We start from the raw sequence: 19,986 nt of genomic DNA, 5'->3' as shown, positions 1-19,986 counted from the left end.
ATATATTATTATTATTATAACATTTAGATCAATATTAATATTAAAGATAAAGGATGAAACTAACCCATGTCCTCCGAGGGTTACTCAAATTACCTGGACATTAGCACCCAGTGCAATGGCTTTTTAAAATTATGTCTTTCCTTTACCAAGACATGAACTAAATAAACTTGTGTAATCACTTCAAGTCATTCGTTTTCGTTTGTTTCTGACATGTAATGTTTCTGACATGTAATGTTTCTTTTTGTTTTGTTTTTTGTTTCTGCAGTATAACAGTGATGTCAGAGTGTGTTGATGTCGGACATGCTGTGTAATTACACACCCATGTGACCCTCTGAGGAAGACAGACTTGATTTAACATGAAAACATGATGAATGTAATAATAATAATAATACTTTCGTTTTATATAGCGCCTTTCAAAACACCCAAGGACGCTTCACAGAGTGTTGTGTTGGAGAGTGTGAGTGTGTGTGCGCGTCAGTGTGTGAGCATGTGTGTGAATGCGTGAAAGTGCTTGTGGAACTAGCAGCCATAAGCCTCCAGGAAGAGATGTGTCTTAAGGTGTTGCTTAAACATGGCCAGTGAAGGAGCATTTTGGATGTGGTCGGGCAGATTGTTCCAAAGAATGGGAGCAGCAACATGGAAGGCTCTGTCACTGGTGGCCTTGAGCCTGGCACTGTAATCATCACTGTACCGCCCCAAGGCTGTGATAAAGAACAGCCCAAACTACCTTTGTTTCTGACATGATAAAGTTTATTAATCATGAAAATAACAGCTAAATGGTTATTTACAAAGGAGATTTGATTTGTTGCTGTAACAAATGATGTGTATTTTGAGTTGGGAGACATATGTTGGGTAAAAATACAGCAGACCTGTACTGTATCATTGAACATTCACTGATAAAATGGTGATGACAGCAAACAAAACAAGTGTGGATTTAAATACACAACAGCTTCATAAATGTAGTTCTCAGAAACTTCAGACATTTCCCCCCTCACTTTACACAGAGGCAGATTGTGAACATAAATACCACGAATGTAGTGCGTATGAATTCATTAAATCAGAGTGGGAAAATCTCGAATGAACTCAAACATAAATAAGCCACTATCTTTTGTGAAAGTGGAAGCGGGGCCTTACATAGAGATCATGTGACTCATATTGAAGCTTGGGGCAACAGCAACCTGATTGGACGAGCAAGTGGCATCGAAACGGTCTTCACTTGGCGAGGTTTTTTACATACTGCACGCCCTGGCTGGTGGCTTCGCCTGCTCTGGTTGGAGCCATAGAGAGAGCATGGATAGACTTCTGGACTCCTATAGAGAGAGTATGTGTGTGAGGGGCACAGAGAGAGAGAGAGAGAGAGAGAGAGAGAGAGAGAGAGAGAGAGAGAGAGAGAGAGAGAGAGAGAGAGAGAGAGAGAGAGAGCGAGAGAGAGAGAGAGAACGAAGAACATTTTGAAATATTGAATGCACACAGCTCAGAGTGTATGACTGAGTTACATACAGTAAAAGAAGTGAGTGTGTAAAAAGTGTGGGTTTAACACCTACCGGAGTTCCATGCTTGCAGAGGAGCAAACTCTATATTAGGGATTGTGGGCAACTGAAAAAGAATGAGACTGGTCAGTGCATACAATACATAGACAAAAACAATCAGTACACCTGCAATAGTAAATTCAATTGGTTAGACATTAGGCTTCCGTTTAAATGGCAAGCTCTTGGAAGGTATTGAGAGGCATACCATCTTACTGCAATAAAAATAGCCTGCCGTCATGATCCTTAGTGGCCACATTGGATTGTATTGAGTAGCATGAATGAATGTTATAGCCGATGAATTGAGTAATTATATACGATAACTCTGCAGCTTTGTGTGATGCATTACAATTAATTAAAGAAGCACGGTGGGCAAGGCAATGGCATGAATCCCAAAGAAGAGGCTAAGTAACCATTGTCAATGCAATGTATCAGTTTTTAGATAAGGATGGTTGGTCATATATGGGTAGGCTATGTAATATATAAGGTGTATGTGTGTGTGTGTTTTATTCACTTACCGACAGTCCAAAGTATTTCGCCCATTCGTCCACTGCTGGGGGGATAGCAGCCTTCGCCTTCCCAAGAGCCACGGACCCCTCCTCGCTGTTCCCAAGAATGCCCGAGTCATAGGCGACATATATGGCTCCTCCTGCAATGGTCAATTTCGTAGCGAGCCTGGACAACAGAGACAGCAATTTCGCCCACAACATAAAACAGGGGTGGGGAACCTTTTTCATTAAAGGGGCCACTTCAAATTCTTCCAAGGGCCTCAAAAGTCATCCAAGGGCCTTACTAGTATGAACACGAACCAGGATTTCCCCCTGCACTTCAGCCTGGTCTATATTGAAAGCAGTCACCTACCAGATCCCACCTTCACTAGGTGCCCTGGATATAACTTAACTGTACTGCAATTGTCATTTCTAAGATTCCTTTACAAAATGTCATATTTCATGTGAAGCTGCATAAGATTAAAATTATATCGGGGATCGGATAAAACTGCCTCGAGGGCCGTACCCCACCCCTGGCAACACGTTCAACCCATAAGCCTTGTTTAGTTCAGATAAAGAAATGAAAAGACGTAGGCCTAACCAAAGGAAATATTTTGGTAGTTACCGCTACAGCTTGGAGCTAATAGATATTAACCAGTGCCAAACTGTGCGTTGCTTGGCCTTTTAGGCGGATATTGATGCCAAGATGTGTAGAAAACGAATTAGTTCAGTTAGTATTTACATTTGGTTGAAACGCGCTTGTGATGTTTACTCAGATGTTTAGTAAATCGTATGAGTCCATCATTACAGCATCTCCATTTGGCTATCATAGTAGTTCTAAGCTAGTTAGGCTTCAAAACCAGAAGGAAAACGGCCATTCTTACGTGGCAGTTTGCATTTTAATTTCTTATTAAGCTGCATTAGGCCTACTACATTGTATGCCAGGCATTTGTGGCTGGTTATTAGAGATCTATACCCAGGCGAACAGAAAATGTTAGGTCTTCCTTGAGAGGTTAGCTGCTAACAACACACCAACAGCTTGCTAACCTACGCTGCCCTAAGCTGCTGTTGCCTACAAAAATCAAAAACACACGGAAAACACTTACTTGGCGACAGGCAAAAGCTTGGCAGCCATAATGTGGGTGAACAGGAATGCCGTATAATTAAACTTTCGGACGTTTAGAGCAAACTCTGCAACGAAATCAATGGACGAGTTTCCACCAGCTAGCCTCTTTACTGAAGGACATGGGTGCACACACAACACGGGACTGGAGTAATGGAAGTTTGACAGCTACAACAGTTCTGAATTTCCAGCTCAGCAGATTCGTCACAGTCAAAGAAAATACAGCGCGCTGCAGCGAGTCCCTGCCAGAACACGAGTGCCCTCAATTAATGATTGAGGGCACTCGTGTTCTGGCAGGGACTCGCTGCAGGCCCCTGAAACCAATGATATTTTTTTTGAGAGAAAATTATACAGATTTTTGCAGAATGAATAACATCATTTATGAACTAAAAATATGCTTATGAAACATTACTCGTCCTCCACTTAATATGAGCTATTTGAATGAAACCGTAACATTTGTTATGACAATTCTTCAATTCTTTTATGGAAATTTACTGAAATTGTAACCAGCTCTTTGTAATAGGCCTACTTCCAGAAGGAATGTAGATGCTTTATTGATAGGCTTAATTATGTCGGATTTGTCTGCAAAAAAGGGTAAAAAAATATCTGAAAAATTGGTTTCATTCATTGGTCATTGGTTTCAATAGAGCTCTTCAGCGTTGACGTCAACTTGTATGCGGCGTTTGGACTACCGGTTCCCTGGCGATTTTTTACATTGCAAAACGCCATAGAGATTCAGGTTTGGCAAAAATATAAGTTGCACGGCAACAACGAACATTAGCGTGTCCCCGCATCCCTTTCTCATTAGTGGAACGGATCGTATCATCATGTTGGTGTATTCACATGTTAAATCATGACGATTATAATTCAATATTGCTAACCCCTTTCTGATCATTAAAACTTCCGAACTACATACTTTCCTTTGGTTGCCATGGGTACAACCTTCCGCACGTACATGCCGTTAGATACTGGCGCCGTTTCTGTAGTCGCCAAAAGCTTCCGGGTTTAGCATATGGACGCAACATCGTATTTATGTCGAAGTTTGACACAAAATGATCAACCATGTCATACCTACAGCCTATTTTTAACACCCTCGACAGTTTGCGGGGGTTCGCTAAGCGCGTGCTTGCACTCGGAGCTTATTTGAAATTTACCCCTATGCATTCCCAATGGAGGCCGGAAGCCGATAGGAACCAGGACGTCCTTAAATGCTAACATTAAAGACTACAATCTACTACGTGCTTCCGCGTTACTGAAGAACTCTATGAGGGCACTCGTGTTCTGGCAGGGACTCGCTTTTCGGCACGACACCGCCCTGATGTACGACGTAAACTTCCCGTCTCCTGTGCGTGCGTCTAGTTGCTAATGCGCGTGTCAGACACTGTATACTGGCCCTATTATTCTTTCACCCAAATTAATTATTTAATTAAATGAATTAATGATGAACCAATGAATGAACCAATAAATGAAGTAATGTATGCCTAAATGTAGGCATGCATGCAAAACTAAATAGAAGTTATTAAAATACACATTAGTTTCAGCGGCTCAAATGTCCACCTCTGCGACTGTGACACCCCCCCAAAAAGGGGGAAAATATAGGCGAGCTACTGGAGACTCCGCCTGCTTCAAATTCAAGTCCGATCAGTCTATAATCTGCAACATTCTGGAGGCATGCCGACCTCGGGCTTGGAGTTTATCCCATTTACAGCTAGAGCTAATGAATAGCCCTGTCAAGACTGCAAAGTAAAAGTATTATTTTAAATCAGTGATACATTTCAGTTGCCTTACACAATCGGAGGTAGCCTACCTAGAGGTGAAGTGTTGTGTTCTCAGGAGAAATGGGATTTTACTTAAAACTTTCTGCATTGGTTGGTGTCACTGCAGCTTTATTTGCACTGTACATGAGTGGACCAGCTTTCAGCTCTGGTAAGTAGCCTAGCCATACCTAGGAAACGAAATTTGAAATGAAATTATTTTTTCCCCCTTCTCACCTTTTCTTGCAAATGTATCGACGCTTGAGCGTGGGGATGAATAAAAGCTGGATGGAGCTGCGTGTCTGGGGGTCTCACGCAGGTTTAGTGAGTGCAAAGTAATGAGGTTCGTGTCGTGTTTTAGGAATCGTGCAAGGCACAGACAATGCTGCTTTAGTTTATTTCGCGTGCTGTGCATGGCATTGATTGTTTGACAAGCGCATAGGGGCGTGTTCAGTAAGTCCCAGTAATGAGAAGAAGATGCTGTAATAAGAGCCATGTCGAAGCCCCACTTCTCATTATTGATGTAGTTATAATACATTAACACTATCCTGCAAACTGACCACAGGTTGGCCATTTTGGCCTCTATTTAATTGCCAAAAGTCAGAGTTGTAGGTAAAAGTAACACATTTACATTCGACACTTATGACATTTTTAGCATGGGTTTTCTATCATATGTTTGCTCTTTTAAGAAAATCAGAGCCCCAAATGTGGTTTCACATGTGCATTGATCTATTTTCTTTAAACCATATAATCTTAGCACCAAACACACCACATAGCTACCTCCCATATTATTCCCCAAAAATGTTCAATGTTTATTATTCACTTGGGAATCAAAAGGCCCCTTGAGGTCAAACCTAAGGTCATGACCATATGGAAGGAAGGCATCTTGCTTGCTCCCCAGGGACATGCCAGATTACTTTGACCCAGTTATGACTCCAATTTGTGCACACAATAGGCTATTCACTTTTCAAACCTGGTGTCTCCCATTTTTTTTCTAATTTTGTTCTTTGGGACAAGCCTACAGAACGGCGAAATACTGAGAAATCTTTTCAATTTATCTCAATCCTTTGTGTCCATCTATCGAACCACTCTGGAATAATCAGAAAAAGGTCTTCTAGGTTAAGGCCTACCTCAAAAGTTTCTCCTAGTACTTAAGACCTAACCAAAGTCCCACAATTTCTAGCTTATTCTCTTACTAAAAAAGTTAATTGAGTCCATGTCCTAAACAGACACACAAACTTGAAATTATGTGATTATTTGTCTGGTTTCAGAGTCTTTAAAGGGGGCCCGTGTCTTGGTGACAGGGGCTAGCGCTGGTATTGGGGAACAAATTGCCTACCACCTAGCAAGATCTGGGGCTCAGATTGTTGTCACTGCAAGGAGAGGTAATGTTCTGCAGGAGGTAAGTGGATTCACTCACTGGATGGCAGTTTGTGTTGTATTCAAGCCCGTTTTAGCCCCGCTTCATGTGGTGACATGTAGATGTTTTGTTGTATAACCAGGCTTTTCATAGTCGTTGCTGGTATGATTTTTTTTTTATTAGACTGATCGATTAATGGTGTAAAGACTTATTTGTTTGTTTTGAGGTCAATCATCTTGGTTAAACTTTACTTGACATGTCCCAGTATAACACATTCATAGCAGCTGTTATACACTTTGCATGAAGCAAGCATTCACGACTGTTTCATAGACATTGACGATGAAAGGATAGCATCTTGTCAAAGTAAAAGTTAAGCCGTTTTTGTTCTGAACCTTTCCTGATCGCAACCAATCTAGGTCAATGATTTATCCAGTGTCAGGGACAGAACATGGTCAAGCAAATATTAGTTTTCTTTCAAAAAGGAGGGGTTCGAGTGAGTGTCGTTCTGAAGCGAGGATTCCAACCATCATGTCCTAAGGAGACTGCAGAGGAGTGTCTTATGAAACAGTCATGAATGCTTCATGCAGTGTATGACAGCTGCTGAATTTGTGGGACACGTCAAGTAAAGTGTTACCATGCTTTCTTTTTACATGTTAACATAATATTAGCAACACATATTCATTCATTCATTCTTTCTTTCTTTCTTTCTTTCTTTCTTTCTTTCTTTCTTTCTTTCTTTCTTTCTTTCTTTCTTTCTTTCTTTCTTTCTTTGCAGGTGAAGAAAATTCAATTAACATTTTTATGATTTCATAAGTATCCTTACTGTGTATTCTTTTGTTTAGGTCGTGGAAAAATGTTTGGGTCTGGGAGCACAGAAAGCTGTGTACATCCCAGCAGACATGGCAGAGCCAGCTGACCCAGAGAAGGTGGTGAGCTTTGCAGTGGAGCAGCTTGGAGGGTTGGACTACCTCATCCTAAACCACATAGGACCCAGCCCCTTTGCCTTCTGGGATGGAGATATCGAGCATACTAAGTGGCTAATGCAGGTGTGTTATTTCATCTTATAATCCAGATGAAGAGAATTCTGTTTTCTGATTGGTTGGCAAGGCTTGCATAAACTGCGTCAAATTTATGAAGAGCGATTGTAAAATTGGTGTAAATTGAAATGCTCATGTGCTAAAACCACTAGACTAATTTTATGAGTCTATATGTAGTTAACATTTCAGTTTTGAATACATTGTAAAATGATCCAAGTATTATCTAAATTCTCATCTAAATTCTGTGTTAACAAGGCCGGATGATAGAAGAGCTGTTATTCGAGAATGACTGATGAACGGCATTTATGTACAATTACATTTTTGACTGGTGTTGGTGCTTTCTTTTGAGAGCTTCAACTTTGTATAGCAGGTCCATCTCTGCAAAGTTATCTGAGGAAATCTACATTCTACAAGGATCCAAGTTGTATTGGTAATTCCATCACGTAGAACCTTCTCTGTCGCTAGTCATCTTCTCAGACTAATTCATACAAACTGGTGTGTCATCTTCAGTCCTGTAACCTGGGAGGTTGTTGGAGTGATTAGCGTGTGAAAAGTAGAATATGGATGCCAATATGGACGCTGACAACCTTGACTGTGTACGGGACAAAATCTCCTGTTGGGGCCCCACTTTCAATACTATGTTATGGGGACGCAATTCTGACCCTGCCCTATCCCTGTGCCTAGGCCAACTGAGCCGTTTGTCACCCCTGTTTATGGCCTGCATGCTCGTATACACAACATTCTTCTGTCCTATACACACAAGCGGAATATTTATTATAGATAGATAGATAGATTATTTATTTGTCCTTTCGGAAAATTGTTCTGTGCCATTTTCAGTTCATCTGATACAATTACAAAGACATTACAATAAACAAGAACACAATAGACAAACACAACCCCCCCCTCCCCTCCCTCTATAGGACAAAAAGACAGGTTGACAAAAAACCCAACATAAACACAGCAAAGTGCAGTATTCAGTACCAAAGTGCAATGTGCTATTCAGTCTAAGTTACAGTTGTCTTAGTTAGCATGGATATACTAGTAGGTATAAATGATTGGTGGGCTCTGTTTGTCTTAAATGAAGGCATCCCAAACCTCCTACCTGAGGGCAACAACTCATATGCTTGCTGTAATGTGTGTGAGAGATCCTCACATATGGTATTTGCCTTCTTTATTATTTGGTATTTGCCTTCTTCTTTCTCTGGCCATGTTGATTATCTTATGCAGCTTATTTTTTTATTAACAACAGACAGGGAGAAGTACCAGGCCACAGAACAGAAACATAAAAGGCTCTCAACAAACGAATGATAAAAAACCTGCATCATATCCCCATCCACTTTAAATGGTCTTAGCTTTCGCATGAAGTACAGTCTCTGCATTCCCTTTTTGTAAATAGTATCGGTGTTACAGCTCCAAGTTAATTTGTCATCTATTACAGTTCCCAAATATTTATAGTTTTTCACCACCTCAATGTCTTCCCCATGTATGACCATGTTCTGATGGGTGTGTCTCCCCGTTCTAAAATCCACAATGAGTTCTTTTGTCTTTCTTGTATTTAGAAAAAGACAGCTGGACTCACACCACTCTACAAACTGATCCACCCAGGCCCTGTATTGGGTCTCATTGTTGTCTTTAATTAACATGACATGGTTGAACAGGGACTCTGGGAGTCTTCCAATTTCTAAAGCAATGTCTAAAAACCCTCTCACCAAACTGTTCATGAACATATTAAACATTGACATGTGTTCTTGCCTTTACAGGTAAACTTTTTGAGCTATGTGCAGATGGCATGGAAGGCCATACCAACTCTTGAGGACAGTAAAGGATCCATAATAGTGGTGTCCTCCATGCTTGGTGAGTGTGGCATAGGCTACTGTGGTTTATCACAAGTACAGCAACAACACAAGTTCAAAAATAAAGAGACTGTTTTTCAGTCTGTCATTATGTTTTGCTTTGAAAGTTGACAGCGTTGAATTTATGAGTAGTCAGAAGGAAACATTTGTCTATAAAGCTAACCTGACCTGTACATAATGATAAATGAGTGTGTTTTTACGTCATGGCTTGTGTGTAAAACTATTGTAACATACCCAATAAATCATAGCTTAGAATGAGTATCATCAACAACAATCCAGTGTCCCTGTTGAAAGACATCATTGTTTTAAGTGTACTTGCACTGGCTGTCATGGCATGTATCACTGTACACAATGAAATTGGGTTTGTCAGTGTTTGTGAAGGTTGCCAGAGCAGCATAGTTTCTGTATCGTCGTCCAAAAATAGAACACACTAACGAGCAGATCGTTTTTTTTTCTGGCTGGCGCCATCTAGACTGATCCAGTGGAGCATTTTTTGTAGTCATAAATTGCTTATTCACAGTGAAGCGATTTCACACTTTTGGATTTCATACTTTTACAAATTTACCGCTTCAACACATGATCTGAACATTTGGTTTCTTTCACAGGGAGGATGTGCTCTCCATTTGTGGCCCCCTACTCCTCTACAAAATTTGCCTTGAATGGCTTCTTCGGCACGCTGCAGCATGAACTGGCCATGAAGAACAGCAACGTGACCGTCAGCATTTGTACTCTGGGGCTAATCGACACAGATTCGGCAATGGAGAAAGTCAGGTTGGCTGTTTCAAAGTTTCCCGAAATGATAAGGTCAATATCAGGACAGACTATATATACAACCTTTACCTTTTTTTGGTGAAATCTGAATCATCACTGGGCATAGGTGGAAACCAATTCTTGCATACTGGGCATAGGTGGACACCCATACACAGGGCTGTAGTCAAGTCCACCTTTGTGGAGTCCAAGACCAGGACTAGTCAAGTCCGAGGCAAGTCCAAGTCCAAAAAGGTTTGAGTCCAAGAGAAGACAGAGTGCAAAAAGATTAGAGTCCAAGTCAAGTCCAAGTCACATGTCGGTCTGTATAAACCAAACTGGGGCTCGTGGAGGTACTGGAGAGTGGTCACAGTAAGAAGAGACTTTTCATAAAACAGGGAAAACAGATAAATCGTTGCCATAATTCCATAAAGTGGTTAATAACAGTACTCACTTATATGGCTAATACATTTATTTACTTTTCTTTTGAATCTGAAATTCAAATTTAGCAATAATGGCATTTGACACATGGGGGGATGGGGGTCGTGAAAGTATACTTAGGGCCTAAAGGAGGTCCTGGACGAAAAAGTTTGGGAACCGCTGATGTAAATCAATGAAAATGATGAATGACAGTAACTTGAATGTTGAGGGTAAACTAGTATGTTATTGGATTAAAGCTCCACTCAAGAATATATGATGGCCAGTGTTCAAAATAAAATTAAGACAGGCCCAAAAACGATATTTGGCAAGACGAATTTTCGAGTCCAAGACAAGTCCGCGTCAACTATTGTACTACCTAGTCCAAGTCAAGTGCGAGTTTGGACTCGAGTATTACAGCTCTGCCCATACTCTCATCATCACTCAGATTATGTCATCATCGCATTTCTGGCTGGAGAGCTCGTAAGAAGCTTGGTTTGAGGCATGCACACTCTAAAACCAATTTCGCAATCTCAACTCAACTGAGCCTGTTATTTTTGGATGTGAAAAGGGCCAGTCATTTTGCCAAATCACTATGTCTTACACGAACCGTATAATCCCATGAATAACTTCATAGATATGAACAGTACATACCGTGTTGACCACTCCCTTGTATTGGAAAGAATGACTGAAGTCAAATCACTGCCATGTTTACCCGGCATATTTTTACTGCCATCAATTGGTAACAAGGCAGTAGGGCCTACGCACATTACTCTGCAGATGGTGGTGACATCTCTGAGAAATATCAGTATACCGTACTAAGACGGCGGTACCCAGGGTTGGCCACACCAAAAGGTTGAACAAGGTGAAATAGTTTTCATATATCTATGTATGTTGTATAAGGTATGCAGTTCACTTCAAAATAACACAAATATAATTTATAGTGATTGTATAGTTATAGTTAGTTAGTTACCAAAATGTCACAATGGCTGTATGTGCATGAATGCCACTGCTTAGGGCCATGTTGAGACCATATTCCTGATTAATAATAATAATAATAATTATAATTATAATGATAATTAATTATGATTCCCTTTGGGGCAATAAAGGATTCATTCATTCATTAATTAATTAATTCATTCATTCATTCATTCATTCATTCATTCATTCATTCAGTCATATATTCCTCTGAGCTGTCTGATGTGGTTGCAGGAAGTACACCAACATGACGGCATACCCGGCCAGCGATGCTGCTCTGCAGATCATCAAGGCTGGAGTCACTCGGCAGTCAGAGATCTTCTACCCCTGGTTCACCTACTACCTCATCAACATTAAGGACTGGTTTCCCAACATGAGTAACAAGGTCATGCGAAGCTTTTACAGCACTGAGCCGCAGTCATAGGGGACTAAGTCGATGACCTACAGCCTGTAGGAAATTGAAGTGTGAAGAATTGGGAATTCTTAGGAATTTACAATTAGAAAATTTCAACAATTAGAATTTTTTTTTAAGAAGCACAATTTTAAATGCTACTTTTAAGTTCTTCAGCTTCTTTCAGTGAACTGTGAATAGTCGTGAATCAGGTTACCTCCTATTGAGGTTTGATTGGGGTGTTGTGCCTGTACCTCTAGTGTAGAGGTGTAACAACATACCCGCGCACTGTTTCATATAACAATTCACCAATGAGAAATTGACATTTTTATATTTCATTTTGCTGTGAGATTATGACCATTTCTCTCTAACTTCAAGAAGTTCCTGAGAGATGTTGTTCTGTAGGAGCACTTCCCATTCAAAGAATCCTTCCCCTCATGCACTTCCCTTGGTTTGGAGCTAACTTGCTCTGTGCTCTGTATTATGTGATGCTTATGCTTTTGTGTTGTCCGCTGTTTACTTGCAACTGAATTCAGTATATATCATACTGTATCCTCATGTTTTAAGTTACTTTGCATAAAAGTAGCACAATGTGACAGGTTTGAGGAAATAGAAATGGGAAGATTTCAATGAGAAAATCTCCATGATCATTTTGAAGCAAAATGTATGCTACTTCGAGATTCTTTATACCTCACCTGTGTCTGAATGAACTGTGAACCGTCATGATGGGTACCTACCTCCCTTTGAGGTCGGGTTGCAATGTAGAAAAGGCCTTTAGCATCGGAGGTAATGTAACATCGTGCCAGTGTTTGATATAACACCATTCAGCATGGAAAAATGTATATTTTTACGTTTCATTTTGCTACGAGATTATTTACTACTCTCTTATTTACTCTGTAATAATGAGTAATTCTCAGTAGAAAAAGTACCATTTGCAATGTTTCATTTTGCTATGAGATTATGCTATTCCTCTCAAACTTCAAGAAGTTCCTGACAGATGTTTAGTAGTAGCACTTCCCATCCCAACTATCCTTCCCCATATGCACTGTCCTTTGCGAAGGTCCACTCTTCTGTATTTTGTTATGCTTTTGCTTACTGTGTGTTTAAGTTACTTTGCGTAAAAGCAGCATAATGTATGTGACAGTTTTGAGTAGGGTAGAAAAAAGAAAATCGAAGAATTAGGAATTAAGAAATGCCCTGGAGAATTTGTGAAAGTTAAACATTTGTTTTAAATTATTTTCTTCACATGTCCTAGAGAACTGTTAATAGTGTTGCATCGATACCAATACCAGTATCGGTGGATCGGCACTAAAATGGTGGTATCGGTATGGGCGAGTACCAACAAATAGGGCACCGATACCATTTACAGGTGCTTGTATGACACTTAAACATCCTTGGAATTAGTTATTTCATAGAGGTATTTAAAAAGTATAAAAAGTTTTGCTGGATTCACTTTGTAATAGTCTTTTTCCTGTTTCACAAAGGTAGGCAGCATCCTCACAAAGCCATGCAATGATTTTACCAAGTAGTATGCACTACAGCCCTTCATATATATATACATTTAAAATAAAATGGTATCGGTATCGATATCGGCCGATACTGCACAGCCAGGTATCGGGTATCGGTATCGGGGCCAAAAAATGGTATCGGTGCAACACTACCTGTTAATCAGGGTACTGTTCCTCTCTTTGAGGTTGGCTTGTGATATTGAGCTGTTAGGGCCATTTTGGAATAGAAGGCATATAACATTGTAACATGTAAGGATATATAAATTGATATACAAGTGATATATAAATAATATATCACTTAAACAATTTGTAACTGGATGTAAACCCCAGAGACACATGTCTCTGTGGGTGATACTGAGACAATTAATATTAAATCTGCCTTTTTTCATTTTTTGGGAAAATGTACAAGTTGAGGTCTTGAAGAATATACACACAATGCTTCAGAACACAGTATTAGTTTCACTAAAAAACTACCATTTTGTCTTATCTAATGCTAATGTCATGTATTTTCTATGGGCAAGAGAAAAAAATAATTGCTGATTTCTCTGTTTTCTACTTTAAGAAGTGCACACACTCAAATGGCCTCAAATTCATAAAATATTGCCAGATTCACATGTGTAAGGTGTCGTAAAGCTTATCTGCACTAGCAGAGTCTATTATGAACTCAACAAGCCAACGGGCCTATTTGCTGCCTTTTTTCTTGTGGCTTGTCACATTCTACCTTTCATTGATGAGTGGTCCTGGTGTAATGGTTAGGGAAGTGGCCTTAAGATCAGAAGGCTGCCAGTTCGAATCCCAACCTTTCATCTCCCTACACCTCTATCCATGGCTGAAGTGCCCTTGAGCAAAGCACTTAACCCCACATTGTTCCAGGGACTAATATCTTGTAATTGCATGTACTGTAAATAGTCGCTTTGGATAAAAGCATCAGCTAAGTGTAATGTAATGTAGTGTTACTATGACATTTTTTTCTGTTACTTACTCGGCAGCCCGGTAACTCACCAACCACGTGGACTTTTTTATATACAGTAAAAACAATTCTGAGTATGTTTTTATGTATAATCTCTCCACAAGATTATGGCTAATCGAGATTAATGTGGTCATTATTGTGGTTGGGTTGTGATGTGCTATTGAAATGGCCTTTTCATGATTTCATAATGTAATATCACATCTATGTGCACTGTACACTGAACCAATTCATTATGAAAAAGGTAGATTATATGTTTCTTGTTGCTATGAGATATGGTCATTTCCTTCGTAGTTCCTCAGAGATGTTTTTCTGTGCGAGCCTTTCCCATTCAAAATATCCTCCTTTGCTCTGTCCCGATGCTCTTCACATCTTCAGCTGAAGAGACTCTTTGGGTCAGTCTTGGTACAATGTTACATAGCACTACATTACAAGTGACATGTCCTGAAGTCACCTGACATTCAGCATTGATGATGCCTTTTTATTTTTCCTCCTCTGTCTGCTTTTTTGTAACTTCTTTTTTGAACAGCATCAAGAAACAATTCCTGATGGACCAACATCACACCATTAGCTTTACATGTGGAATCATCTTTCAGTTTTTACTTTTTTATTTGCACTGTTACAGTTTTAGACACTAGATGTGACTACATAATGTTTTGTGTTCTGTTTGTTGCTGATATAATTCCTCTAGAAAAGTGTATTAACTCTATGTGTGGACCTCATCCTTCAGACTTTGACACAAGAAATGAATAAAGCTTTTTGCGTTCACTTTTGTGGGGAAAACATTTCAATTCAGTTTGCAGTGCTAGCCTAATTGTGACTTCAACCATTTGCTGAAGCTTACCGTTTTTACCACAGTAGGAGAAAAAAAAACAATAACATCTTTCCTTTTGAGAAAATGTCTCAAACATTCTTTGTGCTCTTGCTTAAAATCCTTGACTTGACCCGCTCGCATTCACAGGCAAAAAAGAGTCAAATCAGGATGGTTGAGCTGTCTTGGCCCCTTGTGAAACAGCAGAGTGCATCAAGAAGAGCCGAGGCCTTCCCTGTGGCTTCGAACGATCCCTTTTATGACTGTTGAAAATGTTTTTACTCTCTGGTGACAGTTACATCACTTGTGTTCTTCCAGCAGATATGAATTTTGGTCAGGGCAGAGTGATCTCCAGGCACTAAAATGTCTACAACATCTTCACCCAACAACAGTGAATAAGGCCTCTTCACTTGAGGGGAGGAAGACATTTTCCCTTGAATCTAAATGTTGAAGACATTAAATTTAGAATGCAGCTTGTGCGTCTAAGTTCAACACCTGATAAAAATGCTGTGACCATTAGATTGTATTTGGATCAAGTAATGTCAAGATGTGAATTCATCAATATGTCACACTGCATACACCTTTAACCCATTTTAGCCTAAGCCCTTTTTGGGAAAAGGTGTCCTCCTCTCCCTATTAAAACCTTCATAAGCCCTGAAGAAGGCTATAAGGGCCGAAACGCGTAGGCATTGTAGCCAAATAAAAAAGTAAAAAAACTGTAACCTTGAGTGCCTCAGCATCTGTCTTCCTGAACCATGGAATAAGTTGCATTTAAAAGCTATAACCTTAAATTTTTCACTAGAACATGTTCATTCAGCTCTAACATACCCATATTTTTAATAAACACAGCTCAAATCTCAAGAACCTGAATGCCATTGGATCCCATAATGGGAAAAAAGCTGTATTTTGTCTCCCATCACATACCGTAATGACCGTGTGTTAACACAGAGATAGGCTAATGCCATAAAAGAGAAAAGCAGATTCTCTCAGCTGACATTGATATGGATATGAACTTCCTCCTATACTAGCCAGTTTCATTTCACCCTTTGGAAAATAGTTGCTGGGTAAAATGAAATTGAGCTGAGGCAGTAGGTGGAGACAATATAGATGAAACAGCTTACATTCATATCAAAAACAATATTTGCTTGCACATTTGAACTACTGCATACGATGAAAAAGAATATGTGTGAAATAATGAATTTAACTGAGTATTAACATGCAGACAAAATTTTTGTCCATTTCTCAAAATAAAATTGAGTTCGACCTGCGACTTCGTTCCGGATTTTAATTTTGGTCCTCGGCCAATTTTAGTTTGACACCCCTGCTATACGGTAAACAACCCAAAATGCACAAATTGTAAAAACGTGGAGTATTGTAATGCGCTTTAGTAATGCACTAGTTTCATTTCACCCTGTGGAAAATAGTTGCTGGGTAAAATGAAATTGAGGCGAGGCAGTAGGTGCAGACAATCTAGAAAGGCCTATGTATTATGGGCCTCATCATACTAAAACCTGGATCAGAATAATGGTCCTCACTAGAGTAAATTTAGGGGAAATTATTTTGCTTGGCTACATGAGGACACAAGAAAAGAAAGGAAAACTTTTGTTTTGTGTGCACTCCAAAAAGTGTAATGCTTTTTTTGCTGCTCACCTGAAGCAGTGTGGGCTACCAGGCCCGCCACCAGGGGGAGTTAACAGATCAGGGAGATGAGGGGCCCCATTACATTAGCATACATGTCAAACTCAGGCCTGGAGGCCAAATCTGGACCACGGAGTAATTTTATTTTGCCCGTGAGATCATTTCAAATGTGTATTACAGTTGGCCCCCATACACCAGTAATGTATTGTATAACAAGACTTGAACATGAAATGTGGTGTGTCACAGGAATATGAGTGGGCCCAGACCAATGAAACAGCTCACACTCATATCCAACACATGTGCTTGCACATTTGAACTAACATATGCAATGGGAAAGAGTGCGTGTGAAATTTAACTACGAGTATTAAGTCCGTTTTTTAAAATAAATATTGAGTTCGGCCTGCGACTTTGCTCAAGATTTTGATTTTGGCCCTCAGTCAATTTGAGTTTGACACCCCTGCATTATAGGCTACTTTATATGTACTGAAGTGTGGTCCTTTGTCCCAAGCCCAGCCAAGACTGTCAGCGCCCCTATACAGCAGATAGACAATGTTATCGCAATGTAGTCTGTTTTCAAGGATTTGTTTTACTTCATGAGGCTGCTTATGATCAAGTTTCAATTCTGAGTTCACATACTCAATTGAGGTCTACTCTATGTCGAATTATGTTTCACATACAGATCCGTTGCGAGCGACTTATCTTGTCCTTTATGTATGAGAGTGCACGAAACAGAGTGGCCTTTGTGGTTGGCGCTCCATGGTAAAGCTACATATTGAACACCTGGGTTCAACCCTCGCAGGATGGGTTGGCGCTGTTAAGTAATTTTAAAACGGTCCTATCTGAATGACGACTTTGGTCCCAAAACACAAAATGAATAGCCTAAAGTGAGCACTAATTAACTGAATTATTACATCTAAGCAGTGATGGGCAGTAGCTTCGCTACAAGCTACAAGCTACTAGTTTAACTACATTCCCCAGTAGCTTGGTCGTAGCGTCACTACTTTATGTATCGAGTAACTTCCCTGTAGTTAAGCTATCTTTTGTCTCAAGTAGCGACGTAGCTTCCACAAAAGCTACATTTTGTTGCTTGAAGAAAAAAATGACTCTCTTTCCCGAGATCTAGGCAGTCACACATGGGTTCCAAGACCCACCTGCATGAAATGAAGTCAGAGGTGGTATATACTTTTAACTTTGTTCCATGCTGCACACACCAGGGAGTGCCCCACTGACACTGTCCCTCAAAAAATATCCATGTCCCCCCTTGGACTTGGGGTCACCCTAGGCCTGTGTCCTTTAATGATATTTAAAACACACTGAATGTATAATACATATCAATTAAGTATAATGAGATCAATGAAGTTTTGTTTAATGAAGGTAGGCCTATCTGTTATTTTAAATCAAGCTGACAATATGTCGGGAAAATGTAGCTTCTGGTGTAGTGAACTACATTTCCACATTTTTGAAGCTTAGCTCACTACATTTCTGATGGTGGTAGCTTTAGTGTAGTGAAGCTTATTTTATGGTTGAGTAGCTGATAGCTTAGCTCACTACATTTTACAAGTAGCTTGCCCAACACTGCATGGAAGTGAGGCCAAATCATCACAAATTTAACTAAGAGTTGTACCATGATTCACCGAGTGGTAACCTGTGTCTCTACCTCAAGACCATCCGATTTCTCTTCGAGAGGCAGAGAGAGTCTCGGATTTCACAAGCATGTGCCGACATTGGTAAGCGTGTCATGGAATTAGCGCCATGATGACTTAATTCCACAAGAGGGCGCCCTGGTACACCCGCTGTCAAAAAAGGTAGATCCACCCACAGACCCATAGATCCACCTTCTTTGCCGCTGTTGAAATCTCGTCGTCCTGATGTATCCAGCTTGGTTGCGACGCAGTTATCCCCTCCTTTTTATGACCAAGCAAATCACGTTTTGATCACATCTTTTGCTGCGTGGTTGCAAACGAGCCTAATGACAATCAGAGTTACCCAGTTGGGCTTTCTACAGGCAGGCCTAAGTAATTGCATGCTCTGGCATGTAATGACTCCAAACATCCTCAAGGTGGCAGTGTTTCTGTAGTTTCGGGTTAACTTATGAAGCCTTTGGTTTGAAATGTCTCATCAGATGTTATTTGGATAAATGCAGACAGTGCAATCACCTGGAATGTTTTGTCTTCACAAGGAATTTCAAGACATATTCTCTTGATGTGTGGTCTAGGGGATAATTTTCTGGAAACCACGTTACAGTCATACTAAAGAGTAGAGACAGCGACAACATTCATCTAGAAATAGGATATCGGCCTAACAACCCAAAATCGCACAGAAAAACCACTCATTGGAAAATAATTGAAAATGAGAAAATTGTACCGTTAGGGCCATACAATGACATGAGTGGGCATAAAAAATATACACATCTCTGAGAAGGTAGCAATTTTGTAATTTTCCATTTTGACAAAACTGCAGAGAAGACGTATTAATCAATATATGTTCTTCAACCCCTTTGGTGTCACAGTTTTCCAGAGAGCAGATATACAGCAGTTCATAGTTTTCTACTTCATGCTGTCATTCTCCTCAGCCTATATTCTCCTTTGTGTTTCTTCCCCCTCTCTTTTCCTTTGCCTCCTGCAGTCTATCTTCCATGTCTTCTTTTTCTCTGTCTACTCTACTTTTTTCCCTCTTCATCTGTCTCTTCTGTGTTCTTGTCTTTTTCCATCTTCCTGCTCTCTTCTTGACCCCCCACCCCCTCTCTCTCTCTCCTTCTCCCTTTCTCTCACACACACACACTTCCACCTCTCTCTCTCTCTCTCTCTCTCTCTCCTTTATCTCTCTTTCTCTCTCTCTCTCCTCTCTCTCTCTCTCACTCCCCTTTATATCTCTCTCTTTCTCTCTCTCTCTCTCGCTCCTCTATCTCTCTCTCTCTCTCTTACCCCATCCCCCTCTCCTCCTCCTCCTCCTCCTCCTGCTTTCCTTGAGCGCCACACACACATGGTGGGGCCTCCTGGGGAAGGGTGCTTGGGATGTCAGCCAGTAACACCTGCAAAAGATTAGTGCTTCTAATGCCGGGTAATAAATCCCCTCGCCCTCAGCCAGCATCAGCAGAGCAGAGGAGGAGAGGAGGAGAGGGGAGCAGAGGAGGAGAGGGGAGCAGAGGAGGAGAGGGGAGCAGAGGAGGAGAGGGGGAGAGGGGGAGAGGGGAGCCGAGAGGAGAGAGGAGTGGAGGAGGAGAGGGGAGTAGAGAGGGGAGAGGGGAGCAGAAGAGGAGAGGGGAGCAGAGAGGGGAGAGGAGAGGGGAGGAGCTGAGAGGGGAGAGGACAGGAGAGTGGAGGAGACGAGAGGAGAGAAGAGGAGAGGAGAGGAGCGTGGAGGAGCTGAGCGAGGAGAGGAGATGAGA

At 40.6% G+C, this 19,986-nt stretch overlaps 2 protein-coding genes across 3 annotated transcripts; one reads left to right on the top strand and one right to left on the bottom strand.

The window, feature by feature from the left end:
- Positions 1-728: 728 nt before the first annotated feature.
- On the bottom strand, positions 729-3,307 carry micos13 (mitochondrial contact site and cristae organizing system subunit 13). Its single transcript, XM_063201401.1, has 4 exons — positions 3,121-3,307; positions 2,045-2,201; positions 1,545-1,596; positions 729-1,310 (listed from the first exon to the last, which is right to left on the bottom strand). The coding sequence occupies exons 1-4, from the start codon at positions 3,147-3,149 to the stop codon at positions 1,213-1,215; spliced, it is 336 nt and encodes a 111-aa protein (XP_063057471.1). The 5' UTR covers positions 3,150-3,307; the 3' UTR covers positions 729-1,212.
- Positions 3,308-4,799: 1,492 nt separating this feature from the next.
- hsd11b1la (hydroxysteroid (11-beta) dehydrogenase 1-like a) lies at positions 4,800-14,917 on the top strand. Of its 2 annotated transcripts, none has more exons than XM_063201396.1 (6): positions 4,800-5,063; positions 6,163-6,293; positions 7,094-7,297; positions 9,049-9,142; positions 9,747-9,912; positions 11,518-14,917. In XM_063201396.1, the coding sequence occupies exons 1-6, from the start codon at positions 4,976-4,978 to the stop codon at positions 11,705-11,707; spliced, it is 873 nt and encodes a 290-aa protein (XP_063057466.1). In that variant the 5' UTR covers positions 4,800-4,975; the 3' UTR covers positions 11,708-14,917. The 2 variants fall into 2 exon arrangements, with proteins under 2 accessions (XP_063057466.1, XP_063057465.1); XM_063201395.1 differs by having other exon boundaries at positions 9,747-9,945.
- Positions 14,918-19,986: the final 5,069 nt, after the last annotated feature.

Source organism: Engraulis encrasicolus, chromosome 6 (genome assembly GCF_034702125.1).
Source record: "Engraulis encrasicolus isolate BLACKSEA-1 chromosome 6, IST_EnEncr_1.0, whole genome shotgun sequence".
NCBI classification, from domain to species: domain Eukaryota; kingdom Metazoa; phylum Chordata; class Actinopteri; order Clupeiformes; family Engraulidae; genus Engraulis; species Engraulis encrasicolus.
This window is presented reverse-complemented; position numbering and strand designations above follow the sequence as displayed.

Coding starts and splice junctions, on each gene's coding strand:
- micos13 (XM_063201401.1), bottom strand. CDS start 3,149: ATGGCTGCCAAGCTTTTGCCTGTCGCCAA. Junction 2,202..3,120: donor AAGCTTTTGCCTGTCGCCAA/GTAAGTGTTTTC, acceptor TCTGTTGTCCAG/GCTCGCTACGAAATTGACCA. Junction 1,311..1,544: donor TCTGCAAGCATGGAACTCCG/GTAGGTGTTAAA, acceptor CTCTCTCTATAG/GAGTCCAGAAGTCTATCCAT.
- hsd11b1la (XM_063201395.1), top strand. CDS start 4,976: ATGGGATTTTACTTAAAACTTTCTGCATTGGTTGGTGTCACTGCAGCT. Junction 5,064..6,162: donor TGGACCAGCTTTCAGCTCTG/GTAAGTAGCCTA, acceptor GTCTGGTTTCAG/AGTCTTTAAAGGGGGCCCGT. Junction 9,946..11,517: donor AAGTTTCCCGAAATGATAAG/GTCAATATCAGG, acceptor ATGTGGTTGCAG/GAAGTACACCAACATGACGG.